This window comes from Cricetulus griseus, chromosome 3 (assembly GCF_003668045.3).
Source record: "Cricetulus griseus strain 17A/GY chromosome 3, alternate assembly CriGri-PICRH-1.0, whole genome shotgun sequence".
Classification (NCBI taxonomy): domain Eukaryota; kingdom Metazoa; phylum Chordata; class Mammalia; order Rodentia; family Cricetidae; genus Cricetulus; species Cricetulus griseus.
In genome coordinates this window covers 86,594,478-86,612,973 of record NC_048596.1, presented here as the reverse complement: position 1 = coordinate 86,612,973, position 18,496 = coordinate 86,594,478, and the positions used below count along the sequence as shown (strand labels likewise).

Below are 18,496 nucleotides of genomic sequence, written 5' to 3'. Positions count from 1 at the left end.
CCTCATAAGGCCCATGCCCTGGAGCAGCCCTACAGAGGAGCACACAGGTCTCATACAGCATTGCCACGCCAACATTTATATCATTGTTTTTAATTTACCTGGTCTTTCTTCAAAATAACGTGCCTGCCTTAAGGCTATGAGGCTGAAATACATACCAGATTCTATAAACATGTAACAGTAAGCCGGGTGAGAAAGGGAAGCTTCATGGGGCACTAATTTATGAAGAAAGGCTTCTATTTTCAGAAAACCAATCATGGCAAATCCCTTCATGTAGTCACAATTCTCTTTCTTCCTGCAGTGTTATTCTTTTCCTCTCAGCGGTGGGGGTAAGGGGTATGTATACACATGCATTTGTTCGCACGCACGTAGAGACCAAAAGTCTATGTTGACTGTCCTTCTCTATTGCTTTTCACCTTCCTTTATGGCACATGGTCTCTCCTAAACCAGATTGAGTCACCTGCTTTGCACCCTCAGACACACCCCTGCGATTTCCAGCACATACGTAACTTCAATCTGTGCATACGCTTCAGGTAGAAGAATCAATTCCAAAAAGCTTACTCCAAGCTAACAAGTCACATCGTTAAGGTGACAGAAATATGATTTATCTCCTATGTTGTTTCTGCTACTCCTGTTTTTTTTACTTCACTGAGACTCCATTACATTTCTATTTACATGAATATATTTTTAATCCCATGACACAAACAGGCGGTGTCACAATATGCTGAAAACCAGCAGACAGATGGAGCCTATATGCTACATACTGGCAATCCTTAGTACATAGATAACTTTAAAAAACTCACACAGGGCCAGCAAAAGGGCTAAACAGGTGAAGGCGCTTGCTGCACAAGCCTTGGGATCTGAGTTCGATCCCCGGAACACATGTAGAGTAGGAGAGAACCAACTTCCAAAAGGCTGTACTCTGGATCTATATCATGTGAGCCAACACGCATTACACACTTACACCTACACACACACAATAATAATAATAAATATTAATAATAAATAATTTTTAAAAACATGTGGACTGGAGGTGGCTAATAATGGGATCTGCTGCTTCCAGGGGTCTCCCCTCCTGCTGTCCCCTCAACTGCTACTATCTCTCTAGAGACATCTATACATTGCATGCTTCCCTTCCATTCTTCCCCTGGAGTTACTGCCACAAAAACATTTGAGAAAAAAATGACTCCTACAAGGGTGGCAGGAAACAGTGAGGGGTGGGCAGAGGTGAGCATGAGATAGGAGCAGAGCCCTTCTCTGCAAGTCTGCTTTGTCACCCCTTCCCCACCCAGCAGAGCAGAGTGTCGGTCACACACACAGAGGCCCCACAGGCCAGTAGATAATAAATGTAATTTAGTTCATATGCAAGGACAACGAGAAAACAAACACCCAAATTGTACATTTTGCACTGATTTGCTGTAGGGATCACATTTTGTCACTGTAACTTTGTAACAATTCAGATCAGAAAGAGGCCTACCAGGAACATTTAGTCTCCACTAACAACATCAAAGCAATTTTCTGAGTCCCACCTACAGTCTGCACTTCCCACTGCAGCCACCAGCACGGCTTGGTACATCTGCAGATGATAACATAGCAATGCCCACAGGCTGAACACCACGTTTAGGCTAATCATCCCCTTACATTAATGTCTGAAATTCTGTATGCTTCCAAAATATTTGACAGGGGTTGGAGAGATCGCTCAGTGGTTAACAACACACACTGTTCTTCCAGGACCAGCTCCAGGGTTCCAATGACTCTGGCATCCTTGGGCACCTGCACTCCTGAACAAAATACCTGTCTGTCTGTCTGTCTGTCTGTCTGTCTGTCTGTCTCTCTCTCTCTCTCTCTCTCTCTCTCTCTCTCTCTCTCTCACACACACACACACACACACACACACACAAATAATAAAAATTTAAACAAACCAGGCGTTGGTGGCTCATGCCTTTAATCCCAACACTCGGGAGGCAGAGACAGGTGGATCTCTGTGAATTCCAGGCCAGCCTGGTCTACAGAGCGAGTGCCAGGATAGGCTCCAAAGCTACACAGAGAAACCCTATCTGGAAAAACCAAAACCAAAACCAAAACCAAAACCAAAAAAAAAAAAAAAAAAAAAAAAAAAAATTAAACAAAACTTTGAACAAATACAGCACCAACCAAAGGTTGTGTTTTACACAGTTAGGTACAAAAGGTGATCTGCCTCAGTGCTGTTTCAATCCATTTTCCTGATGTCTGTACTTTGCCAACAAAATATTCAGACTCTATAACAGGCTGTTGACATGGTTCAGCACAAGTCCAGAAACCTGAACTGATCCCTGGTAAAGGTGGAAGGAGAGAAGTAACTCCAAAGATGTTCTCTGACTTACACACAAGCTGTGCACATACACATACATACTGTATGAACACATAATATAACAATAATAATCATAATAGTAATAAACAATAAAGTAAAAAGAATCTGTTAACATGAGGTTCCATGCAAACAAAAGGAAATACTAGCAAGAGACAATTTCAATGCTAGTTTCTAGATGTTCGACAGAGACTAAAAGGAATTCACAGGAGGAACTCCACAGCACTGGTAGCTGACCCAGTTCCAAACAGACAGGGCAGACACTAACACTGGAGGCCACTAGCATCAGAGCTGGCCAATGTGAGGCAGTAAGTGAGAATTCAGTTATTCATTAATTAAAGTAAAGAAAAATCCAAAGCCAAGTGTCATGGTGCAGTCCCATAATCCCAGAAGGCTAAAGCAAGGGGATTTTCCTTTTGTGATCAACCTGGACTACAAACTCCAGGGCAGCCTAGGCTACCCACCAAGACTAATTGGGGGGTGTCTACCTACTATACTTTACATCACAGCTATCCTTTAAATAAAGGTGATTGTGGATAACCAGTGAATAAATTAGGCATATGTGAACTAAGTATGGCAGGACACCACTGTGATATTAGCAAAATCACAAGTTCAAAACCAGCCTGGGCCACATAGTAAGACCCTACCTGAAAACAATAAAAAGGGAAGAAGACATGATTAAATAAAAATTATTCATAGGAGTTTGACAAATTGAATAATGGTTATAAAATGAATTTGCTTTCTTTTTCTTTTTTTGCTTAAAGAAGGTGATTAAATTTCTTAGGGGGAGGGGGGAGGGGGAGGAACAAAAAATTATCTTATAATTTTTAGATATTATCCAAGAAACCACATGAGCTTGGCACTAATGCAAACAATATGCAGGCTTATATAGAGAACTTTCTGGGATTCTGTGTAGAAATAATGAAAATATAACCCCCCAAACTTCCTTCACACTTTGCACGTGCCATTCCGTGAGGCACAGTGTTCCAGACTCAGCGCGGAGCTGGTGCCGTGCTGCACAGGCTTTTTGAGCACAGGTACTCCATTGTTTTATTAAGTAAACTGCTTCATTTACACAGTCTCCTGAGCACAGAATACCCTCCTCTCACCTGTCTCTGGTGATCCAGGTCAGCTTTATTGCCAATTAAAATCATGGGAAACTCATCACGGTCCTTTACTCGGAGAATCTGTCTTTGAAACTTATAGATTTCTTCAAAACTAAAAAATAAATAAATAAATATATTAGGCTAAGAATTAAAATTCAGTGAATTTTGTGTTCCATTTATTGCCATATTGTTATTTTTCTACTGTAAAGAATGGAAATCTTAATTCCATAAAATAGCAATCTAGACAGAGCCTACCACTCCAAATGTAAGTTTTATTAGCAATTACATTAATTATACATAATAGTAGGTTTCTATATGACATTTTTCACACATGTATACAGTGTTTTTCAACCACACTTTAACTGGCACCAACCTGCCTCTATCCGTGACTGAAAAGACGAGCAAGAAGCCCTCTCCTGTCCTCATGTACTGCTCTCTCATGGCTCCAAACTCCTCTTGTCCAGCTGTATCCAAAACTAAAGAAAAGCAACAAAGAAAACAGTGTGTTTTCACATTATAAATCGCCTCCCCACAAGGGCAGCCCCCTACCAGGCCCTCCACAGAGCCTCCTGTTTGATGTAAGAGGCAATGGCATTCCCGTCTTAATATTTCTAACACCAAAGGCAGACATAATCTAATGGCAGCCAGTTTCAGAGTTTATCTTCATCGCACAGATTGATTTTGTGGCTAGAATATATTAGCATGCAAATTACAAGGTTAAAAATATCAAACACATCCAAGCAGATGGAACCAAATCAGTCCTAAAAATCACTTGGTTATTTATCTTCTCCGTGCAAAGATCTTGGAAAAGATGTCTGTAAGTTCAATCAAGAAACTGAGGTGGGGCTGGAGAGATGGCTCAGTGATTAAGAGCACTGGCTGCTCTTCCAGAGGACCCAGGTTCTGTTGCCAGAACCTATACGGCAGCTCATAACTGCTTATACCTCCAGCTCCAGGGAATCTGATACCCTCTTCTGGCCTCCTTGGCATGTGATACACATACATCCAATGCAGGCAAAACATTCATGCACATAAAAATAAATCTTAAAAAAAAAGAAACTATGACTGTTTCATTCGTTTCCCTCTGCGTCTGTGTCTTTGTCTGTCTCTGTGTGTCTGTCTGTCTCTGTCTCTCTGTGTGTCTCTCTCCCTCTCCCCTCCTCCTTAGTCCAGCCACTAATGTATTTCTTAATCGTCCTACTAGTTAAAACAACAGGATTTTCTTCAGTGGGGTGGGGTTGCTAGTGTTAAAGCCTCTAAGCTATAAATTCCCAGTTAACAAATACTGACCCTCTATATTTTATATTTCCCCTATTTTATCATTTGCCAAAAGACATGAAGAGCTAAGAGCTGAGGTTTCTTCCGATGACCACTAATAAACACTTCAACAAGTTCCATAACAAGATCAGTTTCACCAGAACAAGAATCAATCCGATTACTGTTTTCCTTTCCATCTGCTGAGGAGTACTTAAATTGATCAGCACGAGGATTCATCTATCAGAACCAATGACAGTAACTAGCCAGGACTAGCTCATCAGGAGAGACCTTCCCCAGCATGTGCAAGGCCTGCTGTTTAATTCCCAGTGTGGGGGTGGGGTGAGGGTAACTAATGAAAGGCTTCTAGTCAAGATTATCTAGTGTTGGTCTCTAGAGCGAGTGCCAGTACAGGCTCCAAAGCTACACAGAGAAACCCTGTCTCGAAAACAAAAACAACAACAAAAAAAGATTATCTAGTATTTCAGTTATACTCTTTAACCTGAGAAACATCAAATATAACACTTGAAAGTCAGGGAGCTTTAGAAGTAAGATGTGAGCTCTCAGGGTTTACTTACTGTCCAGCCGGGCCGCTCTGTCATCGATCACACACTGCTTTGTGTATGAGTCTTCAATGGTTGGATCATAGTCCGTCACAAAATAGGACTGGTAAAACAATCAGAAAAAGAAAAGCTTTACTTTAAAATTCATGTTACTTTCAACCTAACAGTATCAGTTTTACTGAATTCTGCTTTTCAGGAAATAACACATTTTAATTGTATTAGGTTATCTTAAAGATTTTAGTTTTAATTATGTGTACATGTATCAGTGTGTATAACCTGTGCATATTGAATGTAAATACACACAGAGACCAGAAGAGGGCATCAGAACTCCTGGAGCTGGAATTACAGCGGTTCAGCGCCACCCTCTATGGTGCTAGGAACAGAATTCAACCTGGCAAGAGCAGTACACACTTCTAACCTCGGAATGGGGGGGGGGGGGGATTCTTAAGTGACACCTCTCAGCTTGGTCCCTTATGTTCAGAAAGCAACTCAAACAAGACTGTAAAGAGAGGGCAAAAGAAGACATAATTAGCCTGTCTACTTCTGCGGCTTTTCATATTTACTTACTTATTTTGGGGAGGAAATGTTTCACATTACATTTATACTTTAGGAGTAGCCTTAAATATGTAACCATTACACATAATTCTATTTCTTTCCTGCCACTTTTGTTTAAACAAATGAGTTATTAAACAAAGCCAGTAATGAGTCATGTGCCAATAGCAGCAGCTTTTAGTAGGAAGCCCCCTCCATCCCCATCCCCACCCCACCCACATTTAAAATCAACAGGTCTGAGAACAATCCTGGGCAGACTTGCTGGCACTCACACCTCTGAGAGCAACTATGGTGGCAGCAGACAACTACGGTGGCAGCAGGCAGCCTCTCCTCCACTGTGTTCTACACAAAGTGAACCCAGTCCCTCAGGAGAGTGGACAGATAAAGCTGCTTACACTTTCAAAGTTAGGGCAACATTTAATTTATTGGGAGGTGGGGGGGGGGGTTCCAGGGTAGGGTCTCCTGTAGCCCAGGCTGAGCCTGAACTCATTCTGTAGCCCGGCTGACCTTGAACTCTTAATCCTCCCACCTACACAACAAGTACTAGATTACAGGTGGGCACCTCTACCTGGCTCCTGACAAATTTGTTTCTTTACAGCAATCTGATGCTTCCTGAAATGATTTGATCCTGTAAAACCTGAATTTTATTACTCCTTCCCTTTGCAATACTACGAATAAAACTGAGGGCCCTGCAAATGTTTGGCAAGGGACAGTCCCCACTCCTCCCGCTAAAAACATGATGAAGGAATGAATGAGCAAGTATTCAACACATTTTCATAAATGTCTAAGTAATAGCTGGAACTAATTCTTCAAACACAACTGTGTTCTGTACTATGGGACTAAATGAAGACAGTGGCACGTGCTGTTGGTTTACAGGACCTTGAAGTACACAGCAGTTGTTTGATTTTCCTTTTAGTGCCTGCAGAAGTTTGCTTTGAAGGATAGTTTATGGAACACAATCTTAATTATTTTAAGGTTGCCACTTTCCTAACACTGGCACACATTTGTCCACTTAATTTTTTTTCATTTTTTTTTAGTATGTTAGTGTGAGTACACATACATGTATGTGTATGTGGTATATATAAACAGGTGATAGCATCACCTGTGTCCCTCTTTGACCCTCTGCCTACTCCTTCTGAGGCAGTGTCCTCCTGAACCTGGAACTCACAGGTTTTTGGCTAGAATAGAAGCTAACAAACCCCAGAAAGTTCAAGTCCCTACATCCTCAGTGCTGGGGTGTGCAGGACACACTGCTTGTTACATGGATGCTATCAAGCCAACTCCAGTCCTCAACCTTGAGAAGTAAGCACTCTTTTTATTTCTTCTTTATTTAAATTAGAAACAATCTTATTTTACATATAAATCCCAGTTCCCTCTCCCTCCCATCCTCCCATGTTCCCCACTGCTCCCCCCAACCCACTTCTGCTCCCCAGGGAGGGTGAGGCCTTCCATGGGGGGGGGGGAGATCATCAAAGTCTGTCACATCACTCTTATCTGTCGAGTCTCCTCTCTGGCCCCACCATAACACTAATCTCCAGCATAAGCCTGGTGTGGTGGTGCACCGGGGAGGTAGAGGTAGGAGGGTCAGAACTTCAAGGTCAACCTCAGCTACATAGCCAGTTCTAGGCCAGCCTGCGATACAGGAGATCCTGTCTTTAAAGAACAATACCAACACCACCTGAACTTAGAAACAGAATGAGGCATCAGGTCACCAATAAAAAACAGTCTCCCAAGGACCTGGGTTCAGTTCCCGGCACCACGTGGCTGCTCATACCCATCTATAATTCCAGCTCCAGTGTATCCCATGCTCTTTTCTGACCTCCATGGGTACTGCACACACACACACACACACACACACACACACACACACACACACACACACACACACGATAAAACAGACACAGGTGCAGGCAAGACGCCTATACATATAAAGTAAAAACAAATCTTTATTTTAAAAAAAGAAGAAACAGTCCCTGGTAATGTTGAGTTTAATCCTAAAGTGGGGTCTGAGGCAAATCCCTGCAACCGAAACCTGCAGCACCCATAACAGAGGAATCAGCACCAGAGCAGGAAAGGGCAGCCCGGAGGAGCAGCATTCAGTGGGTGTGACCGCTGCTGTGATGCACTTCCGCCATAACAATAACTGGGCTACTGCCACAGGCAGCTCCATGCAGCAGCAGAGCTTTTCCTCAAGTCTAAAGCCGTGCTCCTCTGTGGCAGAGGGAGGGGGAGGGCATCTGTAATAACTCAGCCCTAGTTACCCCAGACCCGTCATGAGCCATCTGGAAGTTGGTGTCTGAAATGTTATGAACCCAGATAAGCTCCCATCTGGGCTTCAGAAAATATTCTCAGGATCTAAGTGGCAATTACAGAGATAAACACATAGGCATAAATCTATCTTGCTTGTTTAACATTTGTATACTTTGTGTGTGTAAAGATTACAACCATACAATGTACTAGATAGCAATAATCCCCTATCTCCCCTTAGAATCAGTGGTTTATATTTGTTTGTTGATTGCTTGTTTGTCTGGGGTGTTGTTTTTTCCCTTGGCACTGGGGATTGAAGCTAAGACCGGGGTATATCAGGCAAGAACTCTAACACTGAACCCCACCCCCAGCCCTCCTCTTAGTTTAGATTTTGAAATTTGATCTTACTGAGTTGTTCAGGCAGGTCTTGAACTTATGATCTTTGTCTCCTGAGGAGCTAACACAAGCTTGAGCCTCCAGGGGTGACCAGCAGTTAGTTTCTTTAAACAGTACACAAAAGCTTTTCAGTTTGATTTTTGCCTCATTACCCACTACTAGGAGCCCTTCAGTCAGTTTTCCTACACTCTTGATTCAAAGTTATAATTTGGGTGAACACCACTTTGTACTCCTCAATGATAGAGCTCACTGATCCCTTTGAAGAACACTCAATCATTGAGCTACTGTTGAAAACAAGAAAATTACCAGAGATATGGATGGGGCTATGGTTTGGTAGTAGCGCTAGCTGGGCATGATCTGTCAATTCCCAATAGCAACAAAATAATAAGATGGATACAGACAGGCTAAGCCAAACAACAGAAACATCATTAAGTGCCAATATCATGCTTGCTCAGAAGACAACAAAATAAGTGACTATGACGGCAACTATGCATGGGAGCACCCCAGTAACTGAGCAGAAAAAAAAAACTGCAACTGCAGATAACAGGGGTGGGGGAGGTGGGGGGTGGCTGAGTTACACAGTGGAGCTTTAGGAAATCATGGCAGGCCAAACAAAGGGGAGGAGGGTCTGCTGGGATTTCCTGACAGCACATTAAAGGATACGTAGAAGACAGGCCTAGCCAAAAGAAAGGGGATGTCCATTGAAAGGCCAGAAGACCTCCCACTGGAGAAGTTATTCCACTTGGGTGGAGAGATCTACTAACCGTTATAACACCTTTGACTCCACCACTCAAGTGGCAAAGGCAGGCTGATCTCTGAGTTTGAGGCCAGCCTGGTCAAGTTCTAGAATGGCCAGGGTTACACAAAGAAATCCCATCTCAAAAAACCAAAAACAGAAAAAAATGAATGGTCTAGGTAAGGTTGTCCTCAACAGTTCAAAATGTTATGCTGTGATGAGGAGGCGAGCTTCTGTATCCTCCACTCTGCAGGCTCTCTGCTTGGCCTCCTAAAAGGACTACAAACTCACTGGCTGCAGCCTCAGTGAAACAGGAAAATGGGGAAGAGGTGACAAGAATGAGCTGCCCTTCTGCATTCCAAGGGACAATACCAACAACCACTTTCTCCTGAGGCATGCCTGCTGGGAAAGTGCAATTCCCAAATACCGCCACAGGGCGGAGTCTGGTCCACACCGGGGACTGGGGATCCAGCACTTTGGTTAATTCCCACCCTGTTCCATAGAGGAAAGGAAGTACCTAGATCAGAGGTACCTCTGGCACAGCAAACACATCCCTGGGCACCTCTGAGCCTAAGCCACTCTCAGAAGTCTTAGGGGTTTTCTGAAGGACACAATGTGGAAGGTGGGATATAAAAGACTTAAGAGTCAAAAAATCTTTCAAAGTATCAGATTCTGAAAAGGCATATATATGAGTGTACATTACATTGTTAACAGAACTACTGCATGTATCTGACAGATTTCACCATAATTTAAAAAGAAAAAATGTAGACTGTAAGAGCTACAGGGTCATGCCAGGCTGTGGTGGCACACGCCTTTAACCCAGCACTTAGGAGGCAGAGGCAGGTGAGTCTCTGTGAGTTCGAGACCAGCCTGGTCTACAAGAGCTAGTTCCAGAATAGGCTCCAAAGCCACAGGGAAACCCTGTCGAAAAAAAAAAAAAAAAAAAAGAGAGAGAGAGAGAGCTACAGAGTCAGAGGGGGGAAGATGAGGGGGTCTGCAGATCCAGGAGGGGGGACAAGATCAGCTAATGGAAGTGAATGTGATTAAAGTATATGTATGGGAACCACATAATCACTACTGTATAATTAGTACATGCTAATAAAATTATTTAAGAGAACTACAGAGTCAAATCAAGAGGCTAAGGGCTCATGCCCTGACCCTGAGCTTACAAATGACCTCAGAAAACATTTCGGCCTATGCTTCATCCTCTTTCTCCCTCTTTCCTGCTCTCTTCCTCTCTCGACTACACATGTATCTTATGGTTACTTTTTCTATAATTACATAGTGTTCATTTCTTCCCCCAAGCAAGCCAGAAGTAAGCAGGGTAAAGACAGGAACATTGCCTGAGAGGAAAGGGCTAGGACTTCACCACCAAATCATAGGTAGCTCCAGCACTCACAGGCAGGTCTCCTGGAGGGCACCTTCCAGTCTTCCTACTGTGACTCTCTGGAGGTGGGCACACTGGCCCTCCTTCCTGCCCCCATCACAAAGCATCTTCCATCACAGAACAGCAGGCAGTGCAGCTGGACACCTGCCTTGTTTACTACTTAATAGATTTTCCCATTTAATTCTCACAGAGATCTTTCGAACCGATTTCTCCTTTTTTGTTGTTGTTGTTGTTGTTGTTGTTTTTCGAGACAGGGTTTCTCTTTGTGTAGCTTTGGACCCTATCCTGGCACTCTCTCTGGAGACCAGGCTAGCCTCAAACTCACAGAGATCTGCCTGCCTCTGCCTCCCGAGTACTGGGATTAAAGGTATGTGCCACCAACGCCCAGCCCGATTTCTCCCTTTTACAAACATTTTTACATCAGGGAATGACACTACTTCTTCAAGGCTGTCCAACTAACAAGCAGGAAGATTGCAATTTAAATCAGGTCCATAATATCCTAAGAATTGTTATTTAATAAAATTCATTGAATATCAAATTTTCTATTGGCCTATGAAATAAGGAAAAATACTACCAAAAGAGAGAGAGGCTAAAATTAACAAATCCACACACCTGTCTTCTTGGGCTCCTTCCCAGCTCCCCTAGGAGGGGATCTTGAAACATTCTAGATGCACTGGGTTTATATGGAAAACTCTCAAGGCCCCTCTACAAGGTGTTCCTTGCTCCTTCCCAGAATCCAAGAAAGCCTCAAAACAGATTTTAGTCTTTAGCTATAATCTTCAATTTGTTTTCAGGAACGTTCTACTTTCCACATTCACTGTGCCCAGTTCAGTGTCTCAACCATATTAGTCGGAGCTCATCTAAGGCAAAGCTCCCTTGACAGTCAGTGAAACAAAGGGTGGGCATGGATGGCAGCTCTGCTCACCTTGCCTTTCACCTTTATTCTGCATCTTGCCTGCCCACACCAACATTATCTCTGACTCCTTCGGGGTAAGAACTGAAGGAGTGGGTAGGGACACAGAGAGTCAAAAGACCACACCAATGAACTTTGATGTGCTTTCTCATGAATGCCTGTGGGTTTCCTGGGAAAGTCCCCAAGATGGAGTGTGTGACATAAAATTCTCAGGCCTTGAGTGAAACCTATTTACAACTCCCCACCCTGGACCTAGAGGCTTACATGGGTTTCTCCTGATCCAAGTCAGCTTTTAAGTCACCATCAATGCATGGTGTGCTTGTGTTGGTGACTTTATGATGATTTCACCCAAATACAAGCAACTAACCATTCAGCCTCCTCCTTTCCCTCTGCTCCACCCACCTGGGGCTACAGACACACAGATTGCCGCCCTGGTCAGTGTGTGCTTCCACACTGCCAAGCTCTCAGAAAGAGTTTGTCAGAGGTCCCCTCCCCACCATTCAGCCTACATAAAGAAGACTTCAAAAGCAACACCCATGGGTGAGAGTGATGACTTAGCAGTTGTTCACTAGCTTCCAGTGGACTTGAGTTTGATTTCCAGCACTCACATCCAGTCAACACCCTCTTCTTGGCCTCAAGAGGGAACTGGGGTACACGTGCTCGCACACACAAGTCTCTCATTTACTCCCCCATGCAGAGCACATCCCAGCTCTCCACAAGCATCCTTGTTAGAACCCTGAACTTTAAACACCTCTCTGGAGGTATGTATAGCCTAAGTATGCAAAATCCTCTGTACTGGCCCTTGGAATATGAGAAGTGGGCACTACTTGCTTTATTCTCAATCTTTGGAAACAAAATAGTTTCATTCCAGTCAAAACTCCTGACATGTACTCAAACAGACCTAGGCCAAACACCCCATGGCATAGCTCATACTTCTCAGACTTCCCTGGAGTTGATGCCCTGCCATCCTGAACACAGCCACAATCTCAAAATATGGGATGTGGGGAAAGCTGATCAGTGGTGGGGACTGAAGACCCTTTGCCATCAGCAGACTCTATTCTCTAAACAAACAGTGGGGATTCCTCTGCTAACACCAGCACTGCGGCTTCAGGCAGCTGTGGCCAGAGCAGGCTCCTCCTTGTGTGGCTTTTAACAGCAGCTGTCAGGACACAGAGAATCTTTGTTCTCACCACCACCCTCTCTAACCTTTATGTCAAATGTTCCCATATGATTGATACTCCTCAAGTGACTATTTTTTCCTAAATGAAATTATATCATGGAACACAATTAATTACAGGCATGTTCATAATGTATGCCCTGGGACTCAAATGCAGATTAATAAAAGCTACACCAAGTCCAGTAAGCCCTTAAGTTTATTTTATTAGCAAAACTGAGGCCTTCAGTAAACACTAATTGCCCCAGGCTGCCTAAAGCCAGCTAGGCTATAGAGGTCACATCTACATACCTACAGCTTGGGCTGCAGATGACTGACTGACCCAAGTTACACCACCACAGAAGCACAGCACAGCCCATCAGGAGCCCACTGTGCTGCAGAGTTGTTTCTAAGTCAATTATGTGGGTCTCTTTTCCCTCAGGGACTTTTTCTTCCTAAACTGTGGTTGTACCAACAGGCCAAAACACAGAAAATACAGCCCTGAGCCCCAGTTCTAAGCTCGAAAGCACCATCACCTGGCCCAAGAGGAAACAGAAACAGAAACCGGATTTTTTTGGCTTTTCCAGGGTGCAGAGCCAGCCAGATCAAGACTCATCAAGAGGAAAACTGTCTTCGGGAACGTCTTGCACACCCCAGCCTCTTCCACCTGACTCCACTTCCCACTCTCACCCTCTTCCCAGATTTCGGCTTCCATCTAAAATACTTTCTTTGCACAATGTCACCTAACACCTCCCCCTCTTCCCACTGTTTCCTCCATTCCTAAATTAAAAGTAACAATTCCCTCAATTCCCTCCAGACCCCTCAACTCACCCAAAGGCAGTGGGTGGAATATTCCAGGGTAAATTTGAGCACACAATTCACCTCAACCTACGAATCAATGTCTCCCCTTAGAAACAGCAAAATCCAGGCTGGGGTGTAGGTGAGTGGCCAAGCACTGACCACACACAAGCCTTGGGGGTCAATCCTCAGTGCAACACCCCCTTCCCACAAATATTCTGAATTAAAAGGACCTATTAGTAACATTCCGGTCAAAACGAAAAAGAAGAGCTCCATTTTCTGTGGGGGAAAAATTACTAGCCGGCAAATCACCATTTCATGGTGTCAGTTCCCTAATGACCTTGGCTTACTAAGCACTTTTTATTCTCCCAAAACCAAAGGATTCAAAGGAGAAAATAAAGGTTTCTTTCTGTTTTCTCCCCGTCCCTTCACAATCCTATCACAGCCTGTAAGGCTAACCTGCTAGACAGGTTATCCCCACCTGAGTGGACAAGATGACACAAACATTCTGTGTGCAGTCTGAAAATTGCCCAGGAGGGAGGAGACTACTATGGCCACAGGCACTGTGCACACACATAAACCATTTGGAGATGAGACAAGCTTAACTCTGTTACCACTTACACAGCTACCTACTTATCTTTTGGAGCTGACATAATAGTTAGCAGGCAATGGGCAACAGTAGGTCAATGGCCTATTTCATGTAACATGATAAAAGCTTATTTATTTCCAGAGCCAAGGAGATGGCTCAGTAGGAAAAGGCACTAACCACAAAACCTAAAGACCTGAGTTCAACCTCAGTACCCACAGCATGGAAGTAAGAGAACCAACTCCCATGAGTTGTCCATAGCATTGTCCCTGCCCCTGCCCCTGCCCTGCCCTGCCCCTGCCCCTGCCCCCCTGCCCCCACACATAACCAGTTACTTTAAGTTTTACATTCATAGCAATTATTGTATTTTTATTTCAAAAGATAATACACAAACACTGAATAAATATTTAAGAATAAGAATATCCAAGGTAAGAGGTAGGTGAATTTCCATGAGTTTGAGGCCAGCCTGGTCTACAGAGCAAGTGCCAAGAGAGGCTCCAAAGCTACAGAGAAACCTTGTCTCAAGGGGAAAAAAAAAGAATGTCCAGGGTAAATTCCCTTGTCCTTTGCACTCCAGTAACTGCAGCCTAACTTAGCTTTCCTTGCTTCCATCTTACCAAGGCCACAGCTGCCTGAACAACCCTCCTTAGATGGACCTCTGGGACACACAACTATCAAGGCTTCATCTGGACCATGCCTCTCTGTACCAAGATCTTCATTGCCCCCTAGTCCTCCCTGCAGATCAGTCAGGCCTCAGAGCCAGTACAGAGAATGAAGAGTTTTGATATGTATCTGACCTTGACATTAAGCAAAGATGACCACTGCTTTTATTTGATCCCCAATCCTAACATCACCACTGACTTTCCCAACTACTGGGCATCCTAGTTTTGGTGTGTCTTAGATGTTTGGCTTCCTCTCTGAAATCTTTTCTTACAGTGATAATCTCTTTAGAAATCTAGGATCTTCCCAGAATCCAACCTACTTTCTTTTTTTTCTTATTTGCATCTGTTTATACATATGTACACATGTGTATACATACCACAATGTGTATGTGAAGACCAGAGGGCAACTTGCAGACTTCGGTTTTCTCCTTCCATGATGTAAAATTCAGGGACCTAACACAGGTCAGGCTTGGTGGTGAGCCAGCCTTTACTCACTGAGCAATCTCTCGGGTCCTTTTTGGTGTTTTTAAAAGCATTATTGGAGTGTAATTCACACGCCAGAAAACCCACTAGTGCAAAGTCCATCACTCTAGGCTTTTTCGATCTTTACAGACTGTGCAACACCACTGTCCCTCTGACCCCAGAACATTTTCAATACTCCAGAAAACAGCCCCTTAGCTACTAGCAGCCAGTCTCACCTCATACCCACTCCCACCCCTGAAGCCCCCAAGCCAGCCAGCTGCTGTTTCTCCACACATCTCCTACCCATGGTGTCACAGTATATGGTCTGTCAGGCTTCTTGTCACATTTTCAAGGTCATCCACGTTCACACCTGAATTGGCACTTCACTTCCCATCCCTTGTTTTACACAGCACTTGTGTAAACTCACTACATCCATTCACTACCTGCAGGGCAGCTTGGCTGTTTCCAAACTTGGGCTGATAAATGAACACTAGTTTTTTTATGTACGTGTGAAAATACACATGTATGTCCACTTTTCTTAAGTATATATATTTAATGGTGGGTGATTAAATCATATGGTAACTTTACTGTTTGTGTCTATTTTTTGTTTGAGTTTGGTTTTTGTTTTGTTTTGAGACAGGCTCTCACTATGAAGCCCTGGCTGATCTAGAACTCACCACGTAGACCAGGCTGGCCTTGAATTCAGAGATCTGCCTGCCACTAGCCTCCAGAGTACTGCAAGCAAAGGTGTGCACTAGTTTTTACTTTCTGAGGAATTAGCAGTTTTCTAGAACAGTGGCACTCCTGCCCATTTTATGCATCTCAAGCCCTTGTGTCCCACGGCTCTTACCAAGATCTAATGTTGTCTTTCAGATTATCACCATTATACACTGAAATGTTACCTCACCAAAGTTTTGGTCTGTATTTGCCTAATGGGATATTGATGGTCTTTCTGTATACTTATTGGTCATATGTACATCTTCTTGGTAAAAAATATCTATTCAAATCACTGCCCGAATTTTAAAAAAATTTTTTTATTAATTTATTTTTTACATTCCAATCCCAGTTCCCCCTCCCTCCTCTCCTCCCGCTCCTCCTATCTGCTCTTCAGAGAGGGTAAGGCCTCCTCTAGGAAGTCTAAGTCTGTCCCAACATCTCATTGAGGCAGGACCAAGACACCTCTCCAACCCCACACCCCTGAGTCTAGGCTGAGCAAGGTATTATCTCTCGTTATAAAATGGACCATTGCCCACTTTTAAACAAAATAAAAAACTACTGTACAGTCAGCTATAGTGGCACACACCTTTAATCCCAGCCCTATGAAGGCAGAAGCAGGAAGATCTCTGTGAGTTCAAGGCCAACTTGGTCTACATAGTGAGTTCCAAACTAACCAGGGCTACATAAAGAGATCCTATCTCAAAAAAGTTTGTTCTATGTTCTGGATACAAACCCCTTACCAAATAATGGTTGGTGCTTATTTTCCCCCATAGCCTCATTCTTATAAAATCTCCCTGTCACAAATCTAAGCACCATTTCTAAATCTCAACCTGGAGCCCAAAGCCCTGTTATCAACAATAAGTCTCTGTAAGTTCAACATATACCTAGATCCTGCGTAATTACTGTTCCCATATCTCACAAACCAGGTATATTGTCCTCCCATGAATGTTTGTCCAGGGTTCTGACTGCTGGTCCAGAGTAAGACCTCCTCATGCTGCAACCACACACTAACATCCCATCCTCCTGCCAGCCCTGACCTTCCTCATCATGTTGGACTTCTATGCCGACACCAAGCCCTCACCAGGTTCACTTGATCCAGTACATGAGGAACTCACTCCTCCATCAGAGCTGAGGTCCCATTGACAACATGTCTTATGCCAAGAAAAGGGAAAACATTGCCAATACAGAAGTGTCTCCTAGTCTAAGATGACTCAATATTAGGGATACTCAAATGTTGCCGATTATAGATACATCTCTAGTGGCTGAGAAGCAGAAGTTTTAGACAACTGTTTGACTGATGTTACTATCCTTATTTCACAGATAAAGGCATTGAGGCTCCATGGTTATAATCTGTCAAAGGTCAGAAAGTCAGTAAATTGGTAAAACTGGGGTCCAAATCAGATCAGATAGATAGATAGATAGATAGATAGATAGATAGATAGAAAACCAAACCACCCCTTCTGTGCTGCATTCACTAATCTGCAATGCTAACATCAAAGTTTACAGCCTGTACTACCTTTTTTTATTTTTTTTTAATCCTGTTGCCCTGTGACATAGCCAGTCATGAATTTAGTTACAGATGGTGTGGTGGTTCATCTAATTAGATTTGGAATCACCTAGGAGACAGGACTCTGTATGGGTTTTTCCAGACTAGTTTGGCTAAGAAGGAAAGACCCTCCCTAGATGTAGTGGCACCATCTCATGGGCTGGGGTCCTGACTGAGTAAAAGGAAAAGAAAAGGGAGAAACTGAGGCAAACACCAGCACCCACTCCTCTCTGCTTCCTGACTAAAGATGCCACGTGACCAGTCGCCTCACACTTCCGCTGCCATGTCTTCCCACCATGATGAACTCTGCAGAAATGGGTCATTCTCTTACACTGATTCTACCATATTTTTTTCTTTACAATCACAAAAAAAGTAACTACACAGCTACTGACAAATAGAAGAGATAGGCAAGAAGAGATTCAAAGTCAAAATGCTGTTTCTGCCTTCGTAGTAACAGCCCAAGTGTATCAGTGTTTTAAAAAACCATAAGGACTAAGAATATAGGTTGGCAGTGGAGCACTCACAAATAAGCTGTGACCCAACAAGTTCACTTCAAGAAACCTGTATAGAAATACATGTTATTCTGTGAAAACCTGACATGTTCAAGGTCACTCATCATCGAATAAGCCTTCAATTCTTTCAATATCAATACAGCACAAAGGGTAGGGATTAAAGGTTGGGAAGGTAACTGAAGGGTGGAGAGCTTGTCTGGCACACAGAAGGTCCTGGATACGGTGTGCACTAATACAGAGTAATCTCAAGATATGTAGCTGAGTAAATATGCTCACTTTACATATTTGCTCTACATACACAAAACACTTCTGGGAAGATATACAAGAAAGTGATCAACCTCCATTGCATATGGAAAGACGAATTGGGGCTGCTAGGGACATGGGTGGGAGGGAATTTTTCATAAAGTTTTTGAAGCATGTGAAAAAGAAACAAGGGTTTTGATGGATTAAATACACACTCCTTGGCACTAAAAGCTAGATCCAGTACCTGTCTTTGCTTTTAGGTGTAAGTGAAGAATTTAATCTTTCTGATCAAGGTTTTTCCCAGCACTGTAATGTTACT

At 43.3% G+C, this 18,496-nt stretch overlaps 1 protein-coding gene across 1 annotated transcript in view; it reads right to left on the bottom strand.

Moving 5' to 3' along the window:
* The window catches only part of Rras2 (RAS related 2), a 65,725-nt gene that overhangs the window by 5,047 nt on the left and 42,182 nt on the right, over positions 1-18,496 (bottom strand). The window contains exons 2-4 of the mRNA XM_027410131.2: positions 5,283-5,370; positions 3,824-3,926; positions 3,454-3,562 (exon numbers count right to left, since the gene is read on the bottom strand). Of these exons, the coding sequence (XP_027265932.1) occupies positions 3,454-3,562; positions 3,824-3,926; positions 5,283-5,370 (300 nt within the window). The remainder of the gene's footprint in view (positions 1-3,453; positions 3,563-3,823; positions 3,927-5,282; positions 5,371-18,496) is intronic.